The 23,588-nt window shown below is 43.7% G+C and overlaps 2 protein-coding genes across 2 annotated transcripts; one reads left to right on the top strand and one right to left on the bottom strand.

Annotated features, from left to right (window-relative positions):
• Nucleotides 1-47: 47 nt before the first annotated feature.
• Nucleotides 48-21,149, bottom strand: LOC117513784 (trypsin-2-like). The gene is made up of 7 exons (XM_034174013.1): nucleotides 21,072-21,149; nucleotides 1,453-1,516; nucleotides 1,213-1,363; nucleotides 849-1,099; nucleotides 574-710; nucleotides 333-434; nucleotides 48-233 (listed from the first exon to the last, which is right to left on the bottom strand). Exons 2-7 carry the CDS (start codon nucleotides 1,490-1,492, stop codon nucleotides 186-188), a joined length of 729 nt encoding a protein of 242 aa, XP_034029904.1. The 5' UTR covers nucleotides 1,493-1,516; nucleotides 21,072-21,149; the 3' UTR covers nucleotides 48-185.
• LOC117513783 (trypsin-1-like) lies at nucleotides 20,844-22,256 on the top strand. Its single transcript, XM_034174012.1, has 6 exons — nucleotides 20,844-20,952; nucleotides 21,042-21,192; nucleotides 21,283-21,533; nucleotides 21,649-21,785; nucleotides 21,896-21,997; nucleotides 22,080-22,256. Exons 1-6 carry the CDS (start codon nucleotides 20,877-20,879, stop codon nucleotides 22,125-22,127), a joined length of 765 nt encoding a protein of 254 aa, XP_034029903.1. The 5' UTR covers nucleotides 20,844-20,876; the 3' UTR covers nucleotides 22,128-22,256.
• Nucleotides 22,257-23,588: the final 1,332 nt, after the last annotated feature.

Below are 23,588 nucleotides of genomic sequence, written 5' to 3'. Positions count from 1 at the left end.
GCAGTGTAGACAGAAGACAGAAACAGAAAAAAAAGCAAAGTGCAAACTGTATGGAAGTCAAGATGTTCAATTTTATTAATGCAGAAGACAAAGTATATGCACATTTTCTGAAATTCTACAACATGATTAGCTGCAGAAAAACAGAAAAGAGGCAGCAGAGGAAGGCAATGATCTCAGGATCAGATTTAGTTGTTGGCCATGGTGGTCTGCAACCAGTCAACGAAGATGAAGACCTGCAAACAGACAGAATGAAGTGACCATAACCACATTATGAACAGAAACTATATTTTTGAAAAATGGTTATTTATTATGCAAAGATATTTGAGCGGTACCTTGGTATAGACACCAGGATGATCTTTCTCAGCACATCCGTAGCCCCAGGACACAATACCCTGCAGTTGACCATTGCACACGAGGGGGCCACCAGAGTCACCCTGAAAGCCAATCAACAAGAAGTGAGATACAATCCAAAGACAGAAAACAAAAATATTAAAATCAATGCGAAGACAAGTATTTCTGATGTCTCCATGGGTCTAGAAAGAGGCTCTCTGCAGAGAGTGTTGACCACAGTACCTGGCAGGAGTCCTTGCCTCCCTCTAGGTATCCAGCACAGAACATGGAGTCAGTGATCATGCCAGGGTAGGAATTTTTACAGTCTCTGTCAGACAAGATGGGGATCTTCAGGCACTGCAGCTTGTTCCTGTCAGCAGCTGAGGTTTAAAAGGAAATATGGGGGGGGTTAAAAGGTTTTACTCCTATAAAAGTCACAAGAACATTCTCTAATGCTTAGCTGTGGTGGATTAACTTATTATCCAAATGGATACATCTTAAATTCAGATGTTACTTACTGGAACTCATGGTGTTGCCCCAACCAGAGACTAAGCACATGGTGCCAGCAGGAGGAAAGCTGGTGGGCAGAGCCACAGGCTGCACATTGCTATTGAGAGAGGCAGACCTGCTCAGTTTGATCAGCATGATATCGTTGTCGATGTTCCAAGAGTTGTATTTGGGGTGGCGGATGACGCGGGCAGAGCTGATGAACTGCTCTGTGCTTTCAGTGACCATGATGTTGTGCTCACCAAGACGCACCTCTACACGGCTACACAAGACAGAACAGATCAAAGACTTCACATTCACATTCACATAGACTTCACTTCATCTATTCAACTCAGAGACATTCCTGCAAAACCTTTTCTTTATGACATCACATACGACTTGTAGCAGTGAGCAGCAGATACAACCCAGTCCTTGTTAATCAGGGAGCCGCCACAGAAGTGGTAACCAGAGTTCAGGGACACCTGGTGGGGCTGAGAGTATTTCGGGCACTCATACCCTCCGACAATTTTGTCGTCATCCAATGCAACTGAAAACACAAACAGGTCAAAGAGTTAATAACCAAGTGGATGCATTTAGCGGTCAATGAAAATCACAGGGAGAAGGACTTATGCTCACAAGCAGCTCCGATGAGCAGAACAAAGACCAGAGACCTCATGGTTGCTGAGTGATCCTGTCGATGGGAAGACTTCATCTGGATGTCCTGTTTATATGTGAAGTCAGGAGAGCTGCCCCACTCTCCAGCTGACCTGATTGGACAGTGCAGATCCAGTTGCTGCATTGGGATCACAGAGTTTAGTGAGTCATTGACAGAATTATTAAACACTGAAACAGCTTTCCAAGCCAACACTTTTGGAAAATCAAACAATATATACTGGCACCTGATGGGTAATATTAGCTTTTGTATTTACCTATATAATTTCTATAAAAGGTACTATTACCAATAGATTTTTTAATCATCCATCCATCCATTTTCTTCTGCTTTATCCGGAGTCGAGTCGCGGGGGCAGCAGCTCAAGCAAAGCCGCCCAGACCTCCCGATCCACACACACCTCCCCCAGCTCCTCCGGGGGAACCCCAAGGTGTTCCCAAGCCAGCCGAGAGATGTAGTCCCTCCAGCGTGTCCTGGGTCTTCCCCGGGGCCTCCTCCCAGTGGGACGTGCCCGGAACACCTCTCCAGCGAGGCGTCCAGGGGGCATCCGGAAAAGATGCCCGAGCCACCTCAACTGACTCCTTTCGACGTGGAGGAGCAGCGGCTCGACTCCGAGCTCCTCCCGAGTGACCGAGCTCCTCACCCTATCTCTAAGGGAGCGCCCAGCCACCCTGCGGAGGAAACTCATCTCGGCCGCTTGTACTCGCAATCTCGTTCTTTCGGTCATGAGCCAAATCTCATGACCATAGGTGAGGATCGGAACGTAGATCGATCGGTAAATTGAGAGCTTTGCCCCCCTACTCAGCTCTCTCTTCACCATGACGGTCCGATACAGCGACCGCATCACTGCGGATGCTGCACCGATCCGTCTATCGATCTCACGCTCCATCCGTCCCTCACTCGTGAACAAGACCCGAGATACTTAAACTCCTCCACTTGAGGCAAGGACACTCCACCAACCTGAAGAGGGCAAAGCACCTTTTTCCGGTCGAGAACCATGGCCTCGGATTTGGAGGTGCTGATTTTCATCCCGGACGCTTCACACTCGGCTGCAAACCGCCCCAGTGCACACTGAAGGTCCTGATTTGACAAAGCCAACAGAACCACATCATCCGCAAACAGCAGAGACGAGATTCTGTGGTTCCCAAACCAGACCCCCTCTACACCCTGGCTGCGCCTAGAAATTCTGTCCATAAAAATAATGAACAGAACCGGTGACAACCGGTGGTTTTTTTTAATCATTACAATGTTTTATTCCATCAAATATACAATACAAAACAATGAAATGCATATGCTATCTCTTGCTGTAATACTTTATTTTTTCAATTATTTTTATTATTATTTTTATTGCAACAAACTAGAAATAAATTTCTTTTAAAAAAAACCAAAAGAAAGAATGAAAGAAATATCTGCAACAAGTTTCCATGTTCAATAAAAATCTAAAAAGCCAAATGCATTGCAAAAATGTGCACACCCTGAATATATATGTATCATCGCTTTTAGGGAAAGTGGCCATTAAACAAATAAAGCTCAAGAAAACCTAACAACATCCAGAGACTTCAGCATCTCATCCAATCTGGCACTTCTACGAGCAGCAGACAGACATGCTTTTTATTTATTTAACCAGGTTAATCCCATTGAAATCAAGACCTCTTTTGCAAGGGAGACCTGGATAATTATAGAGTTTCCAATTCACCTCACCTGCATGTCTTTAAATGTGGGAGGAAACCGGAGCACCTGGAGGAAACCCACGCAAACTCCACGCAGAAAGGCCACAGGAGGTAATCGAACTCATGACCTTCTTGTTATGAGGCAACAGTGCTAACTACTAATCCACCGTACTGCCCACAGTACATGATCTGACACTTTCCATTTCACTGTATGGAATTCCATTTTGACTTATTACTTTATTCCATTAAATAATATTGTTATCCTTTTAAACATACAATATTCATCTGACACACACAAAAGCAAGGTCATGTGGAATTTCTGCTCAGCAGTTTGTCTTTGCTCAATTTGTACAGTTAATCTCTGATGTGATAAGAATCCATTTTTAAAAAATATGAGTTTTAACACTTCTTAAGGTTTAGTTTAAAAAATTGTAATCTAGATATTATAATGTATTCTGTAGTTGTCTTTTTGGGAAAATATTTTACTTCACCAAAGAATATGACATTTTGTTAAAAGTTGGCCGTTGTTTCTTTGGTCAAATTGCACAGGTGATGTCTATATATAGCAGTGGAGACATCGTATCTCACAGCTGTTGTTTCCCATAGGGATTAAGAATGTACTCTGTCTTTCCCAGCACCTGCTAGCTGGCACATGCAGTACTGGCTTTGTAGGACAAAACAGCCTCTAAAAACAAACATTTTCAATTTTTCTTTTTACTAGCGAAAATACTACAACTAAGCTTTATCAGCAAAAAATAAAATACAATGAGGTCAATTTTTAGGAAATCAAAAAATAATCCAACCCTTACGGTTTTGTTGGTTATGTTGGTATGGTTGTTGGTGGTGTGCGAATACTGCAAGATTGTGTATCAATCCAATACCAGGTAAATATAGGGCTAAGTATCACCAATACTTTTGTGTTTTTACTAATGAAGGTGGATACATGAATGTATGAATGAATGAATGAATTTATTCTGCACACAGAATCACAACACTGACAATAACACACTCATAAAAAGAACAATGTGTAATGAACCCGTGTGGCCGAAAAGGTGAAGGCAGAAGCAAAGCTTATAGATACCCTCCCCTTATACCATAAAAAATAAAGTACAGAATGTATACGTATACGTATAAATATATATACTCATAACAACAAAACAAAAGAAATGTGCACAAACAAAACAACTCAGTGCACCAGAATTTTAAAACACAACCAAACAAGGAACAGTGCATAAACCCAAGCACAACAACAAAATGGTAAACCTAATTTTCCAAACTATAACGGGTAAGTATATTATTTTTATAAAGCCTTTTAAAGCCGACTAAGGTACCAAGTAACTTAATATTAGCAGGACAGTTATGCCAAATATTAACACCCTTAAGGGAAACACAATGACTTTTTGCAGTAGTTCCAATCCTTAGTTTCTCCATTTTTAATGTCCCTCTCAAATTGTAGCTGGAATCCCTCATTTTAAACAGATCCTGGACATGTTTAGGCAAGAGTTTATTTTTGACTTTATACATAATTTGTATTGTGATATAATCAACCAAGTCCAAGAATTTTAAAATTTTCAAACCAGCAAATAACGGATTTGCTGGCTCACGTTACAGTTTATTACTGAAAATTCTTATAGCTTTCTTTTGCAATAGAAATATTGGATTAGTATTAGTTCTAATTCAATATTATAATTTAGAACATCATGCTAAACATCATTGCTAAATCTGAATGAATTTTCATGACCTTTAAGAATGGCTTTCATTTAAAAATGGCTACGTACATGGACGTGCATTTGACACAAGATGCTGCTATTGAATTCCTAACAGTAGAGAGTCGTGCACTCGTGGACATTCACCAGTGAATGCTGTCATTGGCAATGCCTGTGTGTGTGTCAGTACTGTCAGGAGGTGGATGAGGAGAGTGAAGGGTGAAAATCCAACTACAATGAGTCTGCATGACCAGGTCTACAGAGGGCACTCTATAACAGCCACTGTTGCACAGCATCAAGTGCAATTGCGATGGCATAAACCTCACAGAATTTTTGGAAGATGGCAATCAACTCTGGCCCATATATGGACATTTTGCAAAAGCTGTACATACAGTTGAAATGAGTTAATCCAGGAAAAGACACAATTCTTTAGCATGACAATACTCATCCAAACAAGCTGACAAACACAGGATGCATTGCAGCGGCTCAAATGGATGAGATCTTACTACACCAGCGAAACAGTCCGAATCTTGCACCCTCCCCCAACTTTTTTCATTTGCCCATGCTCAAAAACACCGGAAGGGACACAGTCACACTAGGTGCAAGCAGTTGTGCATCTCTGGTTTCAAGGAAATACACCCAATTTCTTCACTGACAGGATACAAAAACCTTTTGGCCATTGAAAAGGTGAACATTTCAAGCAATGTGCAATTCATATGAGTATCTTTATTGTGATTGAAATAATCACATAGGATGCAGAACTTTTCAGCCAGCTCTCATACACAAGATGACATTTTGTCCTTCGTGTTGATGTGTTGCAAGTGTGGCCCAAGTGACATATTGTTGTGGCCACAGTGGGGTCTGAACACCAGATTGTTTGTAGTTAAGACCAAGGCTCTACCAGGTCAGCCAAAGGGGAATTCCTCACCAGCCAAGCCACTTGTAACATCTTTTCAATCTGGAGTTCACCTTGTTACAGAAAAAATGGGGGACACATAAAGGCTTGAGTGATTTTGACAAGGACCACATTGTACTGGAAGGTGACTGGGCCACAGTATCTCCAAAATTACAGCTCTTTCCGCAGTCTGTAGTGGTCAGTACCGACCAAATGTAGTCCAAGGAAGGAAAATCAGTGAGTGGATTAGAAGGTCATGGGCGACCAAGGCTCACTGATGCACTTGGGTAATGAAGGCTGGTGCATGTGGTCCAATCCAACAGAAGAGCTACTGTAGCCTAAACTGCTGAAAAGGATAAAGACAGCACCCAGGACAGGAAGGGCTAGCCCCCCAACCTGTGTCTCCCATGAGGGAGAAACCCAAATTTGAGAGCCCCAACCGGATAGACCTAAGAGTATTGACCCAGGCAAACGGAAATTTGACCATGCATCTGCGGAAAAGTGTGTAAGAAGCTGCGAGGCCTAAGAATAGGCCAAGATGAAATGCAGGGATCAATGAGAATACACTGCAACGCACAGGATCAGATGCTGGTGAGACACAGGAAGAGCCCAGCCAGGAAGCACCCCACAGAGCCTAGCACCTCCAAGCAGTGGAGCCTCCAAACCCCCGCAGAAGAGTCTAACATAAGCGGATTAAGTGACCTTCAGCTAACAACTAGGCAGTGGGGTCACAGTTTGATGCAGATGTGTGCCAGATCCTGGAGACCACAGCCAAGGGGGAGGTGGACTGGCAGCTTGAGACTATGACGGCAATCATAGTCAGCTATGCAGCTGAGAGGTTTGGCCACACTGAGATCAGAAACTCCAAGACCAACTACACAATGAACTGTAGAGCCACCCAGATCCACAGATTGCGTCAAGAACTCAGAAGCCTTAGAAAACAGCACTAGGTTAGTAGTAGCACTACTAGTTAGTAGGTTTTTTTGTTGATGCACCTTTGGCAGCAGTTACAGGGCGCCTGTGGGTGGCAAGATGGCACCTGTGTGTTTGGCATGCTGTCAGCCCTGTCTCTACTGCTCGTCGAGTTTTTCGTTATTTGTAGCTGTGTTTTTGCTCTGTGTGTTCTGCCTTGGACATCTCTGCCTTCCTTGTGTATAATCGGCAGTCTCTCTTGGACATTAATGCTCTTTATGAGCCACTGCTGTCGTCTGGGTCCGGGCTGGGAGGGCCCCGCCCTGCTCTGCCACCTGTGCTCGTGGAGGTCCTGCTGCACCTGATTCTCGCCTCCTCTGGGATGGACGATATTTTTGGGCGTGGGAGCGTGCGCTGCGCATGAGAGGCTGCTGGATTCTTCCTGTTGTTCCTGGACCATCCTCTCCGATGACCGGACCGGCTCCACTAAAGCTGTGCCCGTTTTTGCCGCAGCTTCCTGCTGCTGCCTTTCGCCGGGCTGCGGAGTTTTTACGCCAGTGCTGTCGTCTGCGGGCTCGCAGACGCGGTGTTTCACCTGAGCTCCTCCGGCTGCTGAAACACGCTGCGTCACTGGCTGCTGAGGAGCTGAACTTCCGCATGACTTCATTAAAATCTGCTGATCCCACCGAGATCCTTAGTTTGGGTCTTATTAACATCAGATCATTGACTCTGAAGTCATTGCTGGTGAATGACTTAATTGTAGATCATCGCCTGGACATGATTGGGTTATGTGAAACCTGGCTTAAATCCACAGCTGTCCTTCCTCTGAATGAGGCCTGCCCACCGACGTACACTTTTAGTCACATTTCACATGATGTGAGGAAAGGCGAGGATGTTGCTTTTATTTATAAATCCAGGTTTACTTTATTAACTGTTGGGGGTCATAAATATAATTCATTTGAGCATCTGATTCTCCGTTATGCCCATAATGCTAAGTACTGTCAAGGTCATAAAACTGGAAATCAGCTATGTTATATTGTCACTGTCTATAGGCCTCCTGGCCCATACTCTGATTTTTTAGATGAATTTGGCACGTTCATCTCTAGTCTTTCAACTAGTACAGACAACATTTTGATTATTGGTGACTTTAACATTCACATAAATAAGCCCTCTGATCCCCTTGGTAAATAATTTATGGAAATCATGGATGCATTAGGATTTCAGCAGTTCATTCATGGTTCAATGCATATCAGTGGTAATACTCTGGATTTGGTTCTTGCACGTGGCCTTGCTGTCACAGATATCGACATCCTGCCTCTTGCATCAGCGGTCTCTGACCACTCGCTTATTAGGTTTACAATTACGCTGCCGCATTTAGTGGAGCAACAACCTTGCCTATCAGCTACGTATTAAACCTTCAACTTTGACTGAACTCGAAGCGAGACTACCAGAAATCTTAACTTCAAGCTTGATGAATTTTCAATCGGTACACAGTCTTGCGGATAGCCTGAATTTAGTGCTAAAAACCACACTTGATAAGATTGCGCCTCCTCTATTAAGGCCATGCCTTCCCAAGGCACACACCTTGGTTCAACAATTATTTGCGCGACCTTAGGCAGAAGGCTAGAGGGTTGGAATGGAAATGGCGTAGTTCCAAACTAGAGGTGTTCCACCTTGCGTGGCGTGAAGCTATTTTAGATTATAAGTATGCTTTATTGGCTACGAAGCAGGTCTATTACTCTGAATTGATAAACAAAAACAAGCATAATTCAAAGTTTTTGTTTGATACCGTGGCATTTCTTATTCATGGACAGCCACCTGTTGGTCGTTCTCCTTTTTCAGCACAGGACTTTCTGGACTATTTCAAAAAGAAAATAGAAGATATTAGGTTGAGCACATCTCAGCATACTTTGGTCCAGTCATTGTATCCAGCTACTGAGCTAGGGACTACCACTGAGGTGCTACCTAGATTCACATAATTTGATAATATCTCACTAGGTGTGCTGACGAAACTTGTGATGTCTACTAAAAGCACAACTTGTTTATTTGATCCTATACCAACAAAATTGTTTAAGGATCTTTGGCCCATTCTTGGGCCAACTGTGCTGGAAATTGTTAATCTTTCTCTAAACTCTGGATCTGTTCCAAATTGTTTTAAATCTGCAGTGGTTAAACCACTACTCAAGAAATCTAATCTTGATCCTGGTGTATTGAAAAATTATAGGCCGATATCAAATCTATTATTCTGCTCTAAAATTCTGGAAAAGGTGGTTCATGGCAGCTTGTGGACTATTTCAGTGAGAATGACCTTTTTGAGCCACTGCAGTCTGCTTTTAGAAAACATCACTCCACAGAAACAGCACTTATTAAAGTAGTTAATGATCTCTGTGAGCAATGGACTCGGATACTACTACAGTATTGGTGTTGCTGGATCTCAGTGCTGCGTTTGACACCGTTGATCATCATATTCTACTTGATCGGCTGGAAAACTGTTTCGGGATTACTGGAACTGCGCTTGTGTGGTTGACGTCTTATCTGTCTGGTCGTTCCCACTGTGTTTTGTGCAACGACACTACCTCTGATTTTAGGAGCATGAAGTTCGGGGTTCCGCAGGGATCCATTCTGGGTCCCCTGCTTTTTTCCCTGTATATGGCACCTCTTGGGAACATTTTGCAGCGTTTTGGGGTTGCTTTTCATTGCTAAGCTGATGACACAGTTGTATATGCCGATAGCTGCTGGAAATCCTGTCCACATAAAATCTTTACAGGACTTTCTCGCAGCAGTGAGAAGTTGGATGTCTAACAACTTTCTACTTTTGAACTCTGATAAGACTGAAATGATGGTTCTTGGTCCAGCAAGACATCGGCATCAATTTGATGAGCTAGCGCTTAGCTTAGGTTCATGTGTTATACATCATACTGACAAAGTGAGGAACCTTGGGGTAATTTTTGATCCTACGGTGTCCTTTCCATGGACTGCTTTCTTTCATCTAAGAAATATAGCAAAGATTCGTCCCATCCGGTCTATGGCTGATGCTGAGACTCTGATTCATGCTTTTGTTTCTTCTAGATTGGACTATTGTAATGCTTTGTTTTATGGTTTACCACAGTCCAGCATCAGGGGTCTTCAACTGGTTCAAAATGCTGCTGCCAGACTTCTGACACGAAGCAGAAGGTTTGACCATATTACGCCGGTTCTGGCATCCCTTCACTGGCTTCCGGTCTCTCTGAGATCAGATTTTAAAGTATTACTATTGGCCTATTAAATTGTTCATGGACTGGCACCCTCCTATCTGGCCGGCCTGGTTGAGTCCTATGTGCCAGCTAGGGCTCTGCGTTCACAGGGTGCAGCCTGCCAGGGAGATTTAAGGCTTGGATTTACCAGCATTCCATCTTGCCCCAGATCCTATGGCCTTTGCTGGTGTACACAGTACCCATAACAATAGTCGAGGCCATGAAGAAAAAGATCAGTTGCTACCTACACAGATGGCTTGGTCTTGGTGCAGTTTGAGTAGCTCTTCCATTCAGCAGGCTCACTGAAGAATTCATGGTGTCCAGAACATGGGAAGTCCTGCAGTATAGGGAATCCAGGGATTCAGAGGTGGCAGGGGCTGGCATCCAGGTGCGTACAGGTAGGAAATGGAGGGCAGACAAAGCTTTGGAGATGGCAAAGTCACAGATGAGGCAGAAGGCACTGGTTGGGTCCATAGCCATGGGGCGTGCAGGGATTGGGTACTTCCCAGTAACCAGGGTGGACAAGGCCAAGGGTAAAGAGCAACAGCGTCTTGTTCAGGAGGAAGTGCGGGCAGGCATGGAGGAGGAACAAGCTAGCAGGATGGTGGGAATGGGGCAACAAGGAGCTTGGACTAAATGGGAGAATGTCTTGCAAGAAAAGATCACCTGGTCCAACATCTGGAAACCAGACTTCCGGTGCATCAGGTTATTAGCCAAGGCTGTTTATGACGTCCTTCCAAACCTAGCTAACCTCCATGTCTGGGGCAAGTCAGAATCACCAGCCTGCAGCAGTGTCTGGGACGGGGAACCCTGGAGCACCTCCTCAGCAGCTGCCCAAAGACCCTTGGAGATGGGCGCTATCATTGGCACTGACAGCATAGGTACAGCCATCAGCACCATGAAGGGCCACCACAAGCCAAGAGACCATCAGGTTTCATAGAGCCGGAGAGAAGCCACTCAACCATGGGCAAAATCTGGCCTCCTCACCTCTGCCACTGACTGGCAACTTGAAGTGGATTTGGGCAAACAGCTGAAGTTCCCAGCCAGAATAACATCCACACGGCTCCAACCAGATATGATCATTGTATCAGACTCAACCAAACAGCTGATCATTCTGGAGCTCACAGTGCCCTGGGAAGACCACATGGAAGAAGCCACTGAAAGGAAGCGTGCCATGTACCAGGAGCTGTGGACGAAAGCAGGAGGCAAGTTTGGAAGACACGCTGCAAACGTCTGGAGGTGGGTTGCTGAGGACTTGCAGGGTGGTCTCTCTGCAAAGTTTTCACGTGTGAATGAAATCCTGCTGCACTCCAGGATGTGCTTTTCCAGGGTTTGAATGACAACATCCAGAGTCAGCTCATCGTGGTAGATCTACCTGAAGACCTTGATGACTTCATTGCGCTGGCTATCTGTACCGATCACTGCCTGGCTGACCGCCCACACTGGGACACCCACCATCCTGCTCCACAGGTCATCTCCTCATCTGAGCATTCTTCCGCTTCCAGTCATTTGAAGGTGCCCACCTGCCCTGGTGCTGCCGTGGAGCCCATGCAAGTGGGATGGACACGCCTCTCCAACAAGGACCGAGAGTGACGACGTGTGGAAGGACTCTGTTATTACTGTGGACAATCTTCACATGATCACTTTCTGTCTTGTAAGGGGTGCCCCAGTGCGGTCAAGATCAGTAGTGCAGGTGAGTCAAAGCTCAATTGCTCCCTTCTCACAGAATGTTTTATCAGCTAAATTTACATCAGATTATTCGGTGTTGACCTGTCCTGTGTTTATTGATTCTGGAGCCTATTTTAACCTAATGTCATCCTCTCTCGCCAGGTCCCTCCACCTTTAATTGTACTGGCTTTCACGGCCCCTGGTGGTTTATGTAGTGGATGGCCGCAAATTGGGTCAAATTGAATTTCGCACTCAGTTCGCATGAACGTCCCTGATAATCATGCTGAACTAATTGCTTTCCATATCTTTGATAAGATGTCTCACTCTGTAATTCTGGGGCACCCCTGGTTACAACACCATAAAACCAGTTTAGACTGGTCTCTGAGTAGGATTAAGTATTGGGGCCCAACGCATATGCCAACTACGCGGTCGCTTAGGGCCTCCACGCCACTAGGGGGCCCCGAGAGCACCGAGACGTTGTGATAAAAAAAGTAAATATATACATGAAATTAAAATAATATTGAATAATTTAAACGAAATTGTATTGCACCCGAAAAAAAAAATTAATTTTGACAAAATACCAATACTAGGTTAATTGATGCCTCCTCTTGGCTGCTGCCACCGTTGGGCAAATTTAGATGCACCGCTTGGGTCAGGTGGTCGATGACTAATCGTGAGGAATAAAGTGAGTGCAAGTCATGAAAAGAAATTATCCCTCTGGAGCAGAGAAAACAAAAAAGAAGAAGTTGGAAGATGAGAAAAAACAACAAGACAAAGGTAGGTTTGCATGTCCAATATTACAATTTTTGTTGTCATTATTTGCGAAATGCTCCGTTTGTTTAGTGTAACGTGCTTTAGGTGTCTTAAAGACAGAGGCGAATGCTCTGACTGCTCAGCTTCCCCTAAAATGTCAAAAAATAAGTGATTAAATATATACTGTTGTGTGTACGTCATTGACTAAATATCCGCTACAACGCGCTCAACTTTTGTTCAGAATCAGCTTCTTATCACTGGTAACGACGCCGCTTTCCTCTCACTCAAACCCGCAGCTTCACAGTGCTTTAAACAGTGTGGACGCTGAGTGTCCACAGACTTCAATAGCGACACAAAGCATGCAGCGAAACGAGACGAGTCATTGGATAAATGCTGGGCTTTGTCCCGCCCATCGGACGCTCAGCGTGTCTTGGGGTCTATGGGGCAGTGGGCTGGCCTCGGCTGGCCCGGACGCTCAGCTTCTGCATGATGATTGGGTGATCTGTCTGAGGCGGAATCCCTTTTTGATTGACAGAGAAATGAGCGAATCAGCGATCTTATAGTGTAAACATCCATGGGAGCATTTTCATTGTGTTCTGAGTGGAACCTAATCCTCTTAGCGGCATTTTCTTTGTTAAAAATGACTAGCGACAAATCAAGCTTCTATTTCTGGTGTTTTGTTTTTTTTTGTAGCTGCTTGTGTTTGGAGACTGACTTCTATCACTCTTTCTGACTTCTATCGTAGTTTCTGTTCTTACCGAGCAGCGGGTGCTGCTGAGCTCCTCCACCGTCACAAAACACTCACAGGCGGACAAACTTCACACTAGCCTCGCGCCAGTCCCAGCTAGTGAGCTAGCTAGGTATCAAGCTGCACATAATGGCAGACAATTTGAATGTTGTGGACCGAATTTTGGCGAAGCCATTTGATAGTCTTCCTTACGAAGAAAAACAGAGTTAAACAGCAGGGCCGATCAACTGCTCAGATTAATTTGGTGCAAAAGGTGGGGAAAAGTAGCTCAGCTCTCAATGGTTTGCAGGCCAAAGTTAAAGCAATAGCCCCCAGTGCAATGTGTGTGCATTGCTAGTATGCACACACATTGCTGTTATGGTGTGGATTTCTATGTTCATTTTGGAGATTATTTAAGTATTGTATTTATTATTTAAGTATTTAATTTTGATTACAACTTTATTTTTCTGTAAGATAATGTGAATGTCATTTGATTCTATTTTGTATTTGGATATTGAACATTTTGCACACCATTGCACACCTGAAAGAAATTAAACTCTTTAACGTGTTTACTATAAATGCAGTCTCCTGCCTGCTGATGTTACTTTCAAATAGTTAAATTAATGAGCCATACTTATACATCACTCTATATGTAGAAGTTAATTAAAACATATTTATGAGTTTGCTACCCCTTTAAGGTTAAAAACAAGAATGACACCTGTATGATGTAAGATAATTACAAATAATGCTAATGACTGTGGGTACGTTACACACATAACAGTGTAGCCTATGGAATAATGAGGCATCTGGTGCTGAGGTGATGGTAGGGGGGCCCCCCAAATGAAATTCTGCTTAAGGCCCCATAAAGGCTTGGGCCGGTCCTGACCATGATCTCGCTGAAGTCTTCAGCAAAACTAGAGCAAAGTCGCTTCCACCCCACCGCTAGTACGATTGCACTATTGACCTCCTCCCAGGGGCAGCACCGCCCGGGGTAAGTTATTCTCTTTCAGTGCTGAAACGCATAGCTATGAACACCTATATACAGGAGTCACTGGCAGCCGGTTTGATTTAGCCCTCGTCCTCACCCGCTGGGGCAGGGTTTTTCTTTGTGGAGAAGAAAGACAAATCCCTCCACCCCTGTATAGATTATCAAGGGCTTAATGACGTCACGGTCAAGAATCAGTATCATCTGCCACTAATTTCTTCAGCATGGAACTGTTAGAAGGAGCCAAGGTTTTCACGAAATTGGATTTATGGAACACGTAACATCTAGTTCACATTCGCGCAGGGGATGAATGGAAGGCCACCTTCAACACACCCATCGGCCACTATGAATATCTGGTAATGCCTTTCAGACTTACTAATGCACCCGTGGTGTTTCAAAACCTTGTTAATGATGTACTGCACGAGTTCCTCAACAAATGTGTCTTTGTTTACCTTGACAACATTCTTATTTACTCACCTGTTCTGGAAACCCACATGCAGCAAGTCCGAGCTGTCCTTCAGACTCTGTTACAAAACGGTTTATATGTAAAAACAGAAAAATGCGACTTCCACAGCTCCACAGTGTCTTTCTTGGGGTTTGTGATTTCTGAAGGGGAAATACAGATGGATCCAGCCAAGATTGCCATGGTTCAAGACTGGGCGGTCCCTAATTGTCGTAAGGCCATTCAGAGGTTCTTTGGGTTCGCCAGTTTTATTGGACATTTATCCGCAATTTCAGTACCATAGCTGCTCCTCTGCATAATGTAACCAATGTCTGATGCATCGGCTTCAACCACGAACTGCTGGGTTGGGTCAGGAAGGAGCAGCACGGGGGCCATTGTCATACGATGTTTTAGGTTCCGAAACACCTCCTCGCACTCAGGGGTCCGCACAAAAGGACGTGGCAAGGAGGTGTTTCGGAACCTAAAACATCATTTTACAACAGCCCCCTGCTGCTCCTTCCTGACCCCACCCAGCAGTTCAATGCCAACTGCTAGTTGGCATGGCTTATGGTCGGAAATACGATGCACACAAAGTACGATGTACACAAAGTGAAAATGCAAAGAAAAAGTGACGATGCAGTGGGAAAGTGGACATGCATTGCAGTTTGTTTATGATCCAGAGCACAAATGTGTCAAGGCGGTTTTGCAGGAGAGAGACCGGAGCTACTCTGGTTAGTTGTGTATGCTAACACTTACCATCTCCTACCTCCTCGCCTTTTCTTTTCCACTGGGAACCAAAACAAATAAGAACCTTTTTGCAACTGCTTCGTTGATTCCGAAAACAAATCCGTACACAGTTTATCCATGTGAAGTTATGCTGTGTATATGCCATCTCACAGTTACGAGTGCACGTGTGGGAGAGCCTATAGCACTTCTGGGTTAACGGTCAAGTACCCCAAACACCAGCTTGCTGCAGGCTTGCGTGTCTGCTTTTTTCTTAACTACTGTCACAATTACCCATGTTCTTCCTCAATCTTGTGTGGCTGAATGCCACATGTCCCTATAAGATGCTGGCGCCGACCGCACAGGGCCACGTAACTAGTTAGTATGTTGAAGTCCCCTTTGTTATCGGAATTAACCAGACAAATCGCTCCACCATAGGCTAACATTATGATAAAGTTAGCTGTCAGCTGAGGACTGATTCAAACATTCTGAGGACATTCTCACGACATGAAGAAACCAGTGACATTCATGACCTTGTGAGAACCATAGGGTAACATTATGATAACATTAGCTGTTAGCTGGGCTGAATGTCTGAACCAGGAATTAGAAAAGGGACTATGGATCCTGGACTCCCAGTATCTCGCCTCCTGGTCTGCCCAGCTTCTGTGAATTGAACTTATTCACAATAGTTTACCTGCATCTGCTTCTGGTTTCTCCAATTTTCATGTAGTGTTTGGTCATCAACCATCTCTGTTTTCCTCCACAGACTTAAGCTCACCAGTACCTTCAGCCCTGGGACTCATACTGCGGTGCCGGCGAACCTGGGAGCGGGCCCGGAGAGCTCTGTTATGGACTTCTGAGGCCTATAAGAAGGATGCGGATTGCAGACGGCCAGTGGCACCTTCCTACACCCCAGGGCAACGGGTTTGGCTGTCCACACAGCACCTGTCTCCACAAGGAGTACTTCAGAAGATGACTCCCAGGTTCGTTGTCCCTATATCCAAGATCATTTAATCCTGTCTCTGTCCGTCTCTGCCTTCCAAGGTCCATGAGGATTCACCCTTCCTTCCATGTCAGCCATCTGAAACCAGTACAGTCCAGCCCTTACATACTCCAAAAAACAATGCCCTCTTCTTCCTGAAAAAAGTCTGATTTTGCTCCTTTTTAATGAAAGATGCACATATAACAAACATTTTGGTGCTCACTCGAAGACAACGCATCTTCCTCATTGGAAGTCACCATGTTGTCTCAACACGTGACTGAACCACTCTGCTATAGTAATTGTCATTGGTCAAGTGGAAGTGATCTATTGAACACATCTTCCAATTGGTTATTTTTGTTCAAGGCTGAGCGGATACGTAGATCTTCAAAATAATGATTTAAAAATCCAAATTACTAAATAACGTACCAAGATATTGCATGTGGAAAGACATTGAACATTTCCTGTAATATTTTCGGGGAGCATGGTGGGTTAGTGGTTAGACTATTGCCTCTCAGTGAGAAGGTCATGGGTTCATTTCCCACCTGTGGCCTTTCTGTGTGTTTGCATGTTCTACCCCTTGTTTGCGTGGGTTTCCTCCGGGTGCTCCGGATTCCTCCCACATCCAAAGACTTACGGGTTAGGTGGATTGGAATCTTTAAATTGTCCATAGGTGTGCGTGTGGGTGTGGCTGTGTTTGTCTGTTTGTGGCCCTGCAACAGACTTGCATCCTGTCCTGGGTGTGCCCCGCCTCGCACTCTATGGCTGCTGGGATGGGCTCCAGCTCCCAGCAACCCTTGGTTGGACTAAGTGGTTGAAGATGTGTGTGTGTGTGTGTGTGTAATATTTTCAATAAAATCATGCAAAAATCATACCCACCCTTTTTGTAGGTCATGCAATAACACAATACGTATTTCCACACGGCCCACTGCCTATAATATGTTTCATACCTTGTTTGTTGGAGGTTGTATTTAGATGTATTTGTCAGGTTCCGTAGTCTCTGATGGTCACGATTTTGTCCTCTTCTGGGGTTCCATTCAGTTTTATGTAAACTTTACAGTTTGCTGTCCATCTAGATTGTACCTTCCTCTGCTTTCACAGAAGGCAGGCCGTTCTGGCGATGTCCACGGTGCATTTTCTTAGGTCTCGTTCAGACCAGGAGTTGAGAATCTGGCTTTTGCTAACCTCCAGAAAGACACTCCTGTTTGCTGGCATCCTCACTGCTTGTTCTTGGTACAGCACTGGCATAATAACAAGGTTCTGTCTCCAATCAGCTGAATATGATGTCATTCATCCTTGTGTAAAATTCTAAATTAGCCACTCGATTCTCCAGAAATATGATCCTATTTTCTGTTTCTGCATCCCGTTGACTCATTGCCTAGTTGTCAGTCCAGTATTGCTGTCTGTTGCAGTCTGATTGCTGTAACCTCCTCTGATCAAAAGTGAAGCGACTTTTTTATTTCATTGACTTCTTTAGTGGTGGAGCACTTTTTTTGGAACTATATTGGTCAGTGTCCCAAGCTATGTTCAGCTTGGGACTCCGACAAGAGCGGTCGCATCTCCTCCACTCTCCCTTATCTCTGCTCTCTGCTTTAACCTTCAAGTCCCTACTTCATCAGACTGTGAATTCCTCAAATTATATTGGATACTGGATCTATTGGACTACTATTGGATTAACTATGGAATTGATCAGCTGGTCTCTGAACGCTATTGACACCATCTTTTCTACAAGAAGGTCAGGACCGGGGGATCCTACCTGCCCAGATGGAACGTATCCTGCGGGCTATGTTCTCGACTCCTGGGGGTCGTGGCATGTTGCATGCTTTGCACCTTTCTCTGTTGAGGATGTCGAGGATTTATTCATATTTGGTCTTATGGTAGCAGGGCTGGTACTTTCTGGCTTATGTGCTGCCGTGAACTACTGGAAAATTGGCAAGACAGCCGCATCAAGAACCATGGCCCCTCGCTTGTCCGTCATGATTACCGAGGTGGGCAAGGCAGTGCATTCTCAGACTGCGATGACTCTTGAACTCAGACGCAAATTGGATGACATCTTGGAGCAGATGCGTGCCTTGCAGATGAAGTTGAAGACTTCGGAGGCCGGGGAATAGTCTTAATTCATAATTAGGAATATTCTTAATTCATAATTGGGATTTGGTTGTTCAAGTGGAACTGTAAAATGTGTTTTTCACTGCTCAAACAACAACACGGCAGGCTTATCAAGCCTGAAGGACAAATTGCCCGACTGTTTTCCTCCAGAGGAATGTCTTCTGGCCTTGGTGATTATTTGGCTCCTTTCTTTCTTATCTCAACCCACAAAGACAATAAACTGTTTCACAGGACTGAAGCATGCTCCACTCCCTCTCCCCACCCCCTCCTACCCCCCATCACATACCCCCTACTCCGGCTTCTGCTCACGTCATCTCTTCCCTTCTGTGGGGGCGGTGCAGTTTTAGCTGCAGCTGGTCCGACCACCAGGCGCACGAGCCCCAACCCCAGGCCTGGCTCCAGGGTGGGCTCCCCGGCTCCGCCCATACCGGGCGATGTCTCGGTCCTTGATTTTGTACTGGTCATGGGAGCTTCTGAACTGCCCTTAATCTGACCCGTCACCTAGGACCTGTTTGCCTTACGAGACCCTGCCAGGGGCACAAAGCCCCCGACAACATAACTCCTAGGATCATCTGGGTACGTAAACTCCCCCACCATGATAAGGTGGCAGTTCGAGGGGGAGGTAAATGTGAAGTCTTTGATCTGTTCTGTCTTGTGTAATGCATCTGTTTGTTGCAAAGGAAGTAACTGAAGTACATCAACCTTACCTCTGCTTCATGTTAAAAAGTGACATACAGTGGTCCCTCGTTTATCGCAGGAGTTACGTTCTAAAAATAACCCGCGATAGGCGAAATCCACAGAGTAGTCAGCGTTATTTTTTTACAATTATTATAGATGTTTTAAGGCTGTAAAACCCCTCACTACACACTTTATACACTTTTCTCAACCAGGCATTAACATTTTCTCACTTTTCTCTCCTGTGTAAACACTCTCAAAGTTCAAACCTTAGTAGAAAAATAAGTCCAGTATTATAGAATGAAACCCAAGATCAAAACCTGTTTTCAGGCCCAAACATTTGTTTGAGAAATAAAAACAGAACATTTTCCTATAAATAAATATGATGGCTTTTAGAACTAACAAATTTAACTTTAACGATCAACCTATGAGGTTGGACACAAGAAATTATTAATAGTGACTCACCAGTATTTCACAGTTCCTCTGACCGTGCCTCTGCGTCCTGGTGCTGCTCCACTGTAGCGTCTTTTTCCACTAAGTGACACCTCGGTGCAGGTGTCTTTTTCCAAGTGAAGAACACAGTTATGGGTAGTTGTTGGCACTCTTTTTTCTTCTGGGCGAGAAGATTATACACAGGCACACGCAGAACACAATGCGCATGGTCTTTCTTCACTCACTGCCTCCGGTGTTACCGTTGCGGGACGGATGTGGGACCCGCAAAGAATCGAAGTTATTATAAAGATACAAACCTCTCTCAGTGGCCACGGAGCTCTGCGGCTGCGGTTACCGAGACCATGCAGCGCTGCGGATTTTTCCCCAAGAATTCTATCCTTGCAGGCTGCTGGAGCGCTCTGCATGAAAACAGCGAGCATAGTCTCTGGACCTGTTGCCAGATTTTGGCCGCAACTCTGCACAGCAGACAGTGGGGCGGTGTGAGTGGCCCGCTGCGGCGCTTACTGCGCCCGCTGATTCGGTAAGCGCATTGGAGGCAGTGAGAGCAATCGTGGTGATGCCGATCGGCCTGCCTGATGAGGACGCAGAACTAAATGCGCTGTTAAAAAAAAAAGAAGAAGAAGCAGCAGCATGCAAAATTGCACTAAAAAAATCCGCGAAACTGCAAGGCCGCGAAAAGTGAACCGCGTTATAGCGAGGGACCACTGTATAGCTTTAGTTTAAAATTATTTTGTGGTTCATGAGTCCACATAACAAACCAGCAAGAGGTAATAATTAATGAATAATCAATTGTTGACAGGAAAAGTACAGGATAATTCACCAAAATATACACTTCGGTTTTACAGATAGCTGGTGCTCAAAGATTCATTTTGTTTAGTGTCATTCAACAAGCATGATGGATCAGTGATAACTGATATTTAGCACTTCTTTTTCAACATCTATTTTGACACACACACATGCACACATAAAACATGGTGATTCACAAAGACATTTGTACCCAGTTATGATGTGAAGTGGGGCCTAAGAGGTGTTACCACGGTTGGCGTTTGGTTGAGTGATTTGGTTTCTTTCCATGTTTCTAGAATCAGTATTTTAAGTGTTCTGTTTAAAGACGTCAGTTTTTTTTTTGTGAAACACAGATTCAGTGTGCAGCTGTCAACAACACCATCTGCAGAACTCCCACTACGTGTTCACATCAGGATTAATGATTAAAGTATTGTGTCCTCAATTGAGCTGCAGTCCAGTAAGCCAACTGAAACATGTGATGAAATGTTACATGAACAGAAATTTTTTTTAACAGACAAATTTGTTACAGCCCACTTTCAAACAAAATCCATGTTTTATTGTCTCAGCTGTCTGAATAATCAGCTGCAGTAGTTCAGGACAGACCGCTGATTGGTCCCAAAACATTAAGAGGCATGACCAGGACGGGTCCATCAGCATATAAATGCGACATCCAGATGAAGTCCTCCCATCGACAGGATCACTCAGCAACCATGAGGTCTCTGATCTTTGTTCTGCTCATCGGAGCTGCTTGTGAGCATAAGTCCTTCTCTGTGTGATTTTCATTTACCTCTAAATGCATCCACTTGGTTGTTACCTCTTTGAACTGTTTGTGTTTTCAGTTGCGTTGGATGACGACAAAATTGTCGGAGGGTATGAGTGCCCGAAACACTCTCAGCCCCACCAGGTGTCCCTGAACTCTGGTTACCACTTCTGTGGTGGATCCCTGATTAACAAGGACTGGGTTGTATCTGCTGCTCACTGCTACAAGTCGTATGTGATGTCATAAAGAAAAGGTTTTGCAGGAATGTCTCTGATTTGAACAGATGCTGTGAAGTCTTTGATCTCTTCTATCTTGTGTAGCCGTGTAGAGGTGCATCTTGGTGAGCACAACATCAAGGTCACTGAAGGCACAGAACAGTTCATCAGCTCTGCCCGCGTTATCCGCCACCCCGACTACAACTCTTGGAATATCGACAACGACATCATGCTGATCAAACTGAGCACCTCTGCCTCTCTCAATAGCAATGTGCAGCCTGTGGCTCTGCCCACCAGCTGTCCCCCTGCTGGGACCATGTGCTTAGTCTCTGGTTGGGGCAACACCATGAGCCCCAGTAATTAACATCTGAACATTTATCCCATTAATCCACCACAGCTAAGAGAATGTTCTTGTGACTCTTACAGGAGTTCTTTTAACCCTTTTCTGCCATATTTTCTTTTAAACCTCAGCTGCTGACAAGAACAAGCTGCAGTGCCTGAAGATCCCCATCTTGTCTGACAGAGACTGTAACAATTCCTACCCTGGAATGATCACTGACTCTATGTTCTGTGCTGGATACCTGGAGGGAGGCAAGGACTCCTGCCAGGTACTGTGGTCAACACTCTCTGCAGAGAGCCTCTTTCTAGACCCATTGATTTTTATATTTTTGTTTTCTCTCTTTGGATTGTATCTCACGTCTTGATATATGACTTTCAGGGTGACTCTGGTGGCCCCGTCGTGTGCAATGATCAGCTGCAGGGTGTTGTGTCCTGGGGCTACGGATGTGCCGAGAAAAATCATCCTGGAGTCTATACCAAGGTACCGCTCAAATATCTTTGCATAATAAATAACCATTTTTCAACAATCCACTCATGACTCACTTCTTTCTGTCTGTTTGCAGGTCTGCATCTTCATTGACTGGTTGCAGACCACCATGGCCAACAACTAAATCAGATCCTGAGATCACTGTCTTCCCCTGCTGCCTTTCTTCTTTTGTTCTACCTCCAGTTGTGTTGTAGAATGTAAAAAAAAAATGTGCATGTGGTTCCTGCTTTAATAAAGAACACAATCTTAACTTTCATAAAGTTTGTTTTTGATTTATTTCTGTCTTTGTTGTCTTCACTCAGCATTTACAATATGCTTTGACATTTCAAGGTCTGAATTATTTCTAGTATTTGGGGGACATTGCTTCAGTGTTTCATAAAGATGGTGGTATCTGCTAACTGGCATTTCAAGAACATCGAGTGAAGCCATACAGTATTTTTTTTTTCCAATATTTATTTCATTCATTTAAAAGAAAAGCACAAAAGCAGAAATGAGTACAAGACACTGAATGAAAAGGAGCAGAGAGAAGAACAAGTCTTATATTTTCTGCCCCTTTTTACAATACAATCTTTCAATTTTAAGCATCATTATTCAACATTATTTAACAGATTACATTTTTTGACTTTGTCACATACCACTGACTTATTTCATAATTTTAGACATTATTAACAGATTACATTTTAGACTTTGTCATAACCCACTGACTTATTTCATAGTTTCATACTTACTTAATACATCTAGTTTAATACGTTTTTTAAAATAATTTAAGCGACCTTGATTCTTTGATTTCTTTGTTGAGGTTGTTCCATAATTTTACACCATTCACTGCAATACTCTGTTCCTTTACTTTGGTTCTGAATCTTGTTTTTTTTAAAGACTTCTATTCCTTTCAAATTATAACTACTTACTCTTTTTTCAAACATATTTTGAATGTTTATTGGTAAGGTATTTTTATTAGCTTGGTGCATTGTTTGTAATATTTTCAAATCAACTAAATCATGAAATTTAAGTACCTTATACTTAATGAATAATGGATTAGATGGATCTCTAAAACGACTATTGCTAATCATTTTTAAAGCTTTTTTCTGCAGAATAAATAATGGTTGTGTATAAGTTTTACATGTTGATCCCCAGATTTCTACACAATAAGTTAAATATGGGACAATCAATGAATTGTACAATGTTAATAAACCATAACTATCCAATGAAAATTTGACTTTATGCAAAACAGCAATGGCTTTCGCTATTTTTCCTTTTTCCTGTTTTCTATTTTCTAAGTAGCTTTTTACACACTGATGTGCAATACCTCTAATTCCATATTGTTGTAACTTGTGAAGCATTCTTGAGTGGTCGATAACATCAAAAGCTTTTTCCAGGTCGATAAAAATACTTACAAAATAATCTTTATTATCTATTGTTCTTGATATTTTCTCTGTTAATTCCATAATTGCCATAGCTGTTGAATGTTTTGTTCTGAATCCATACTGAGCATTATTTAAAATATGATGTTTCTCAATGAATTTGTCCAACCTTGTCACAAAAATTTTTTTCGATAATTTTAGAAAACTGTGGAAGCAATGACACT

The sequence above is a fragment of the Thalassophryne amazonica genome, chromosome 7 (assembly GCF_902500255.1).
Source record: "Thalassophryne amazonica chromosome 7, fThaAma1.1, whole genome shotgun sequence".
Lineage (NCBI taxonomy): Eukaryota > Metazoa > Chordata > Actinopteri > Batrachoidiformes > Batrachoididae > Thalassophryne > Thalassophryne amazonica.
The sequence above is the reverse complement of the archived record's forward strand: the minus strand, read 5'-3'. Positions and strand labels throughout refer to the sequence as shown.

Coding starts and splice junctions, on each gene's coding strand:
- LOC117513784 (XM_034174013.1), bottom strand. CDS start 1,492: ATGAGGTCTCTGGTCTTTGTTCTGCTCATCGGAGCTGCTT. Junction 711..848: donor GGGCAACACCATGAGTTCCA/GTAAGTAACATC, acceptor TTTAAACCTCAG/CTGCTGACAGGAACAAGCTG. Junction 234..332: donor ATCCTGGTGTCTATACCAAG/GTACCGCTCAAA, acceptor GTCTGTTTGCAG/GTCTTCATCTTCGTTGACTG.
- LOC117513783 (XM_034174012.1), top strand. CDS start 20,877: ATGAAGTCCTCCCATCGACAGGATCACTCAGCAACCATGAGGTCTCTG. Junction 20,953..21,041: donor TCTGCTCATCGGAGCTGCTT/GTGAGCATAAGT, acceptor TTGTGTTTTCAG/TTGCGTTGGATGACGACAAA. Junction 21,786..21,895: donor GAGGCAAGGACTCCTGCCAG/GTACTGTGGTCA, acceptor TATGACTTTCAG/GGTGACTCTGGTGGCCCCGT.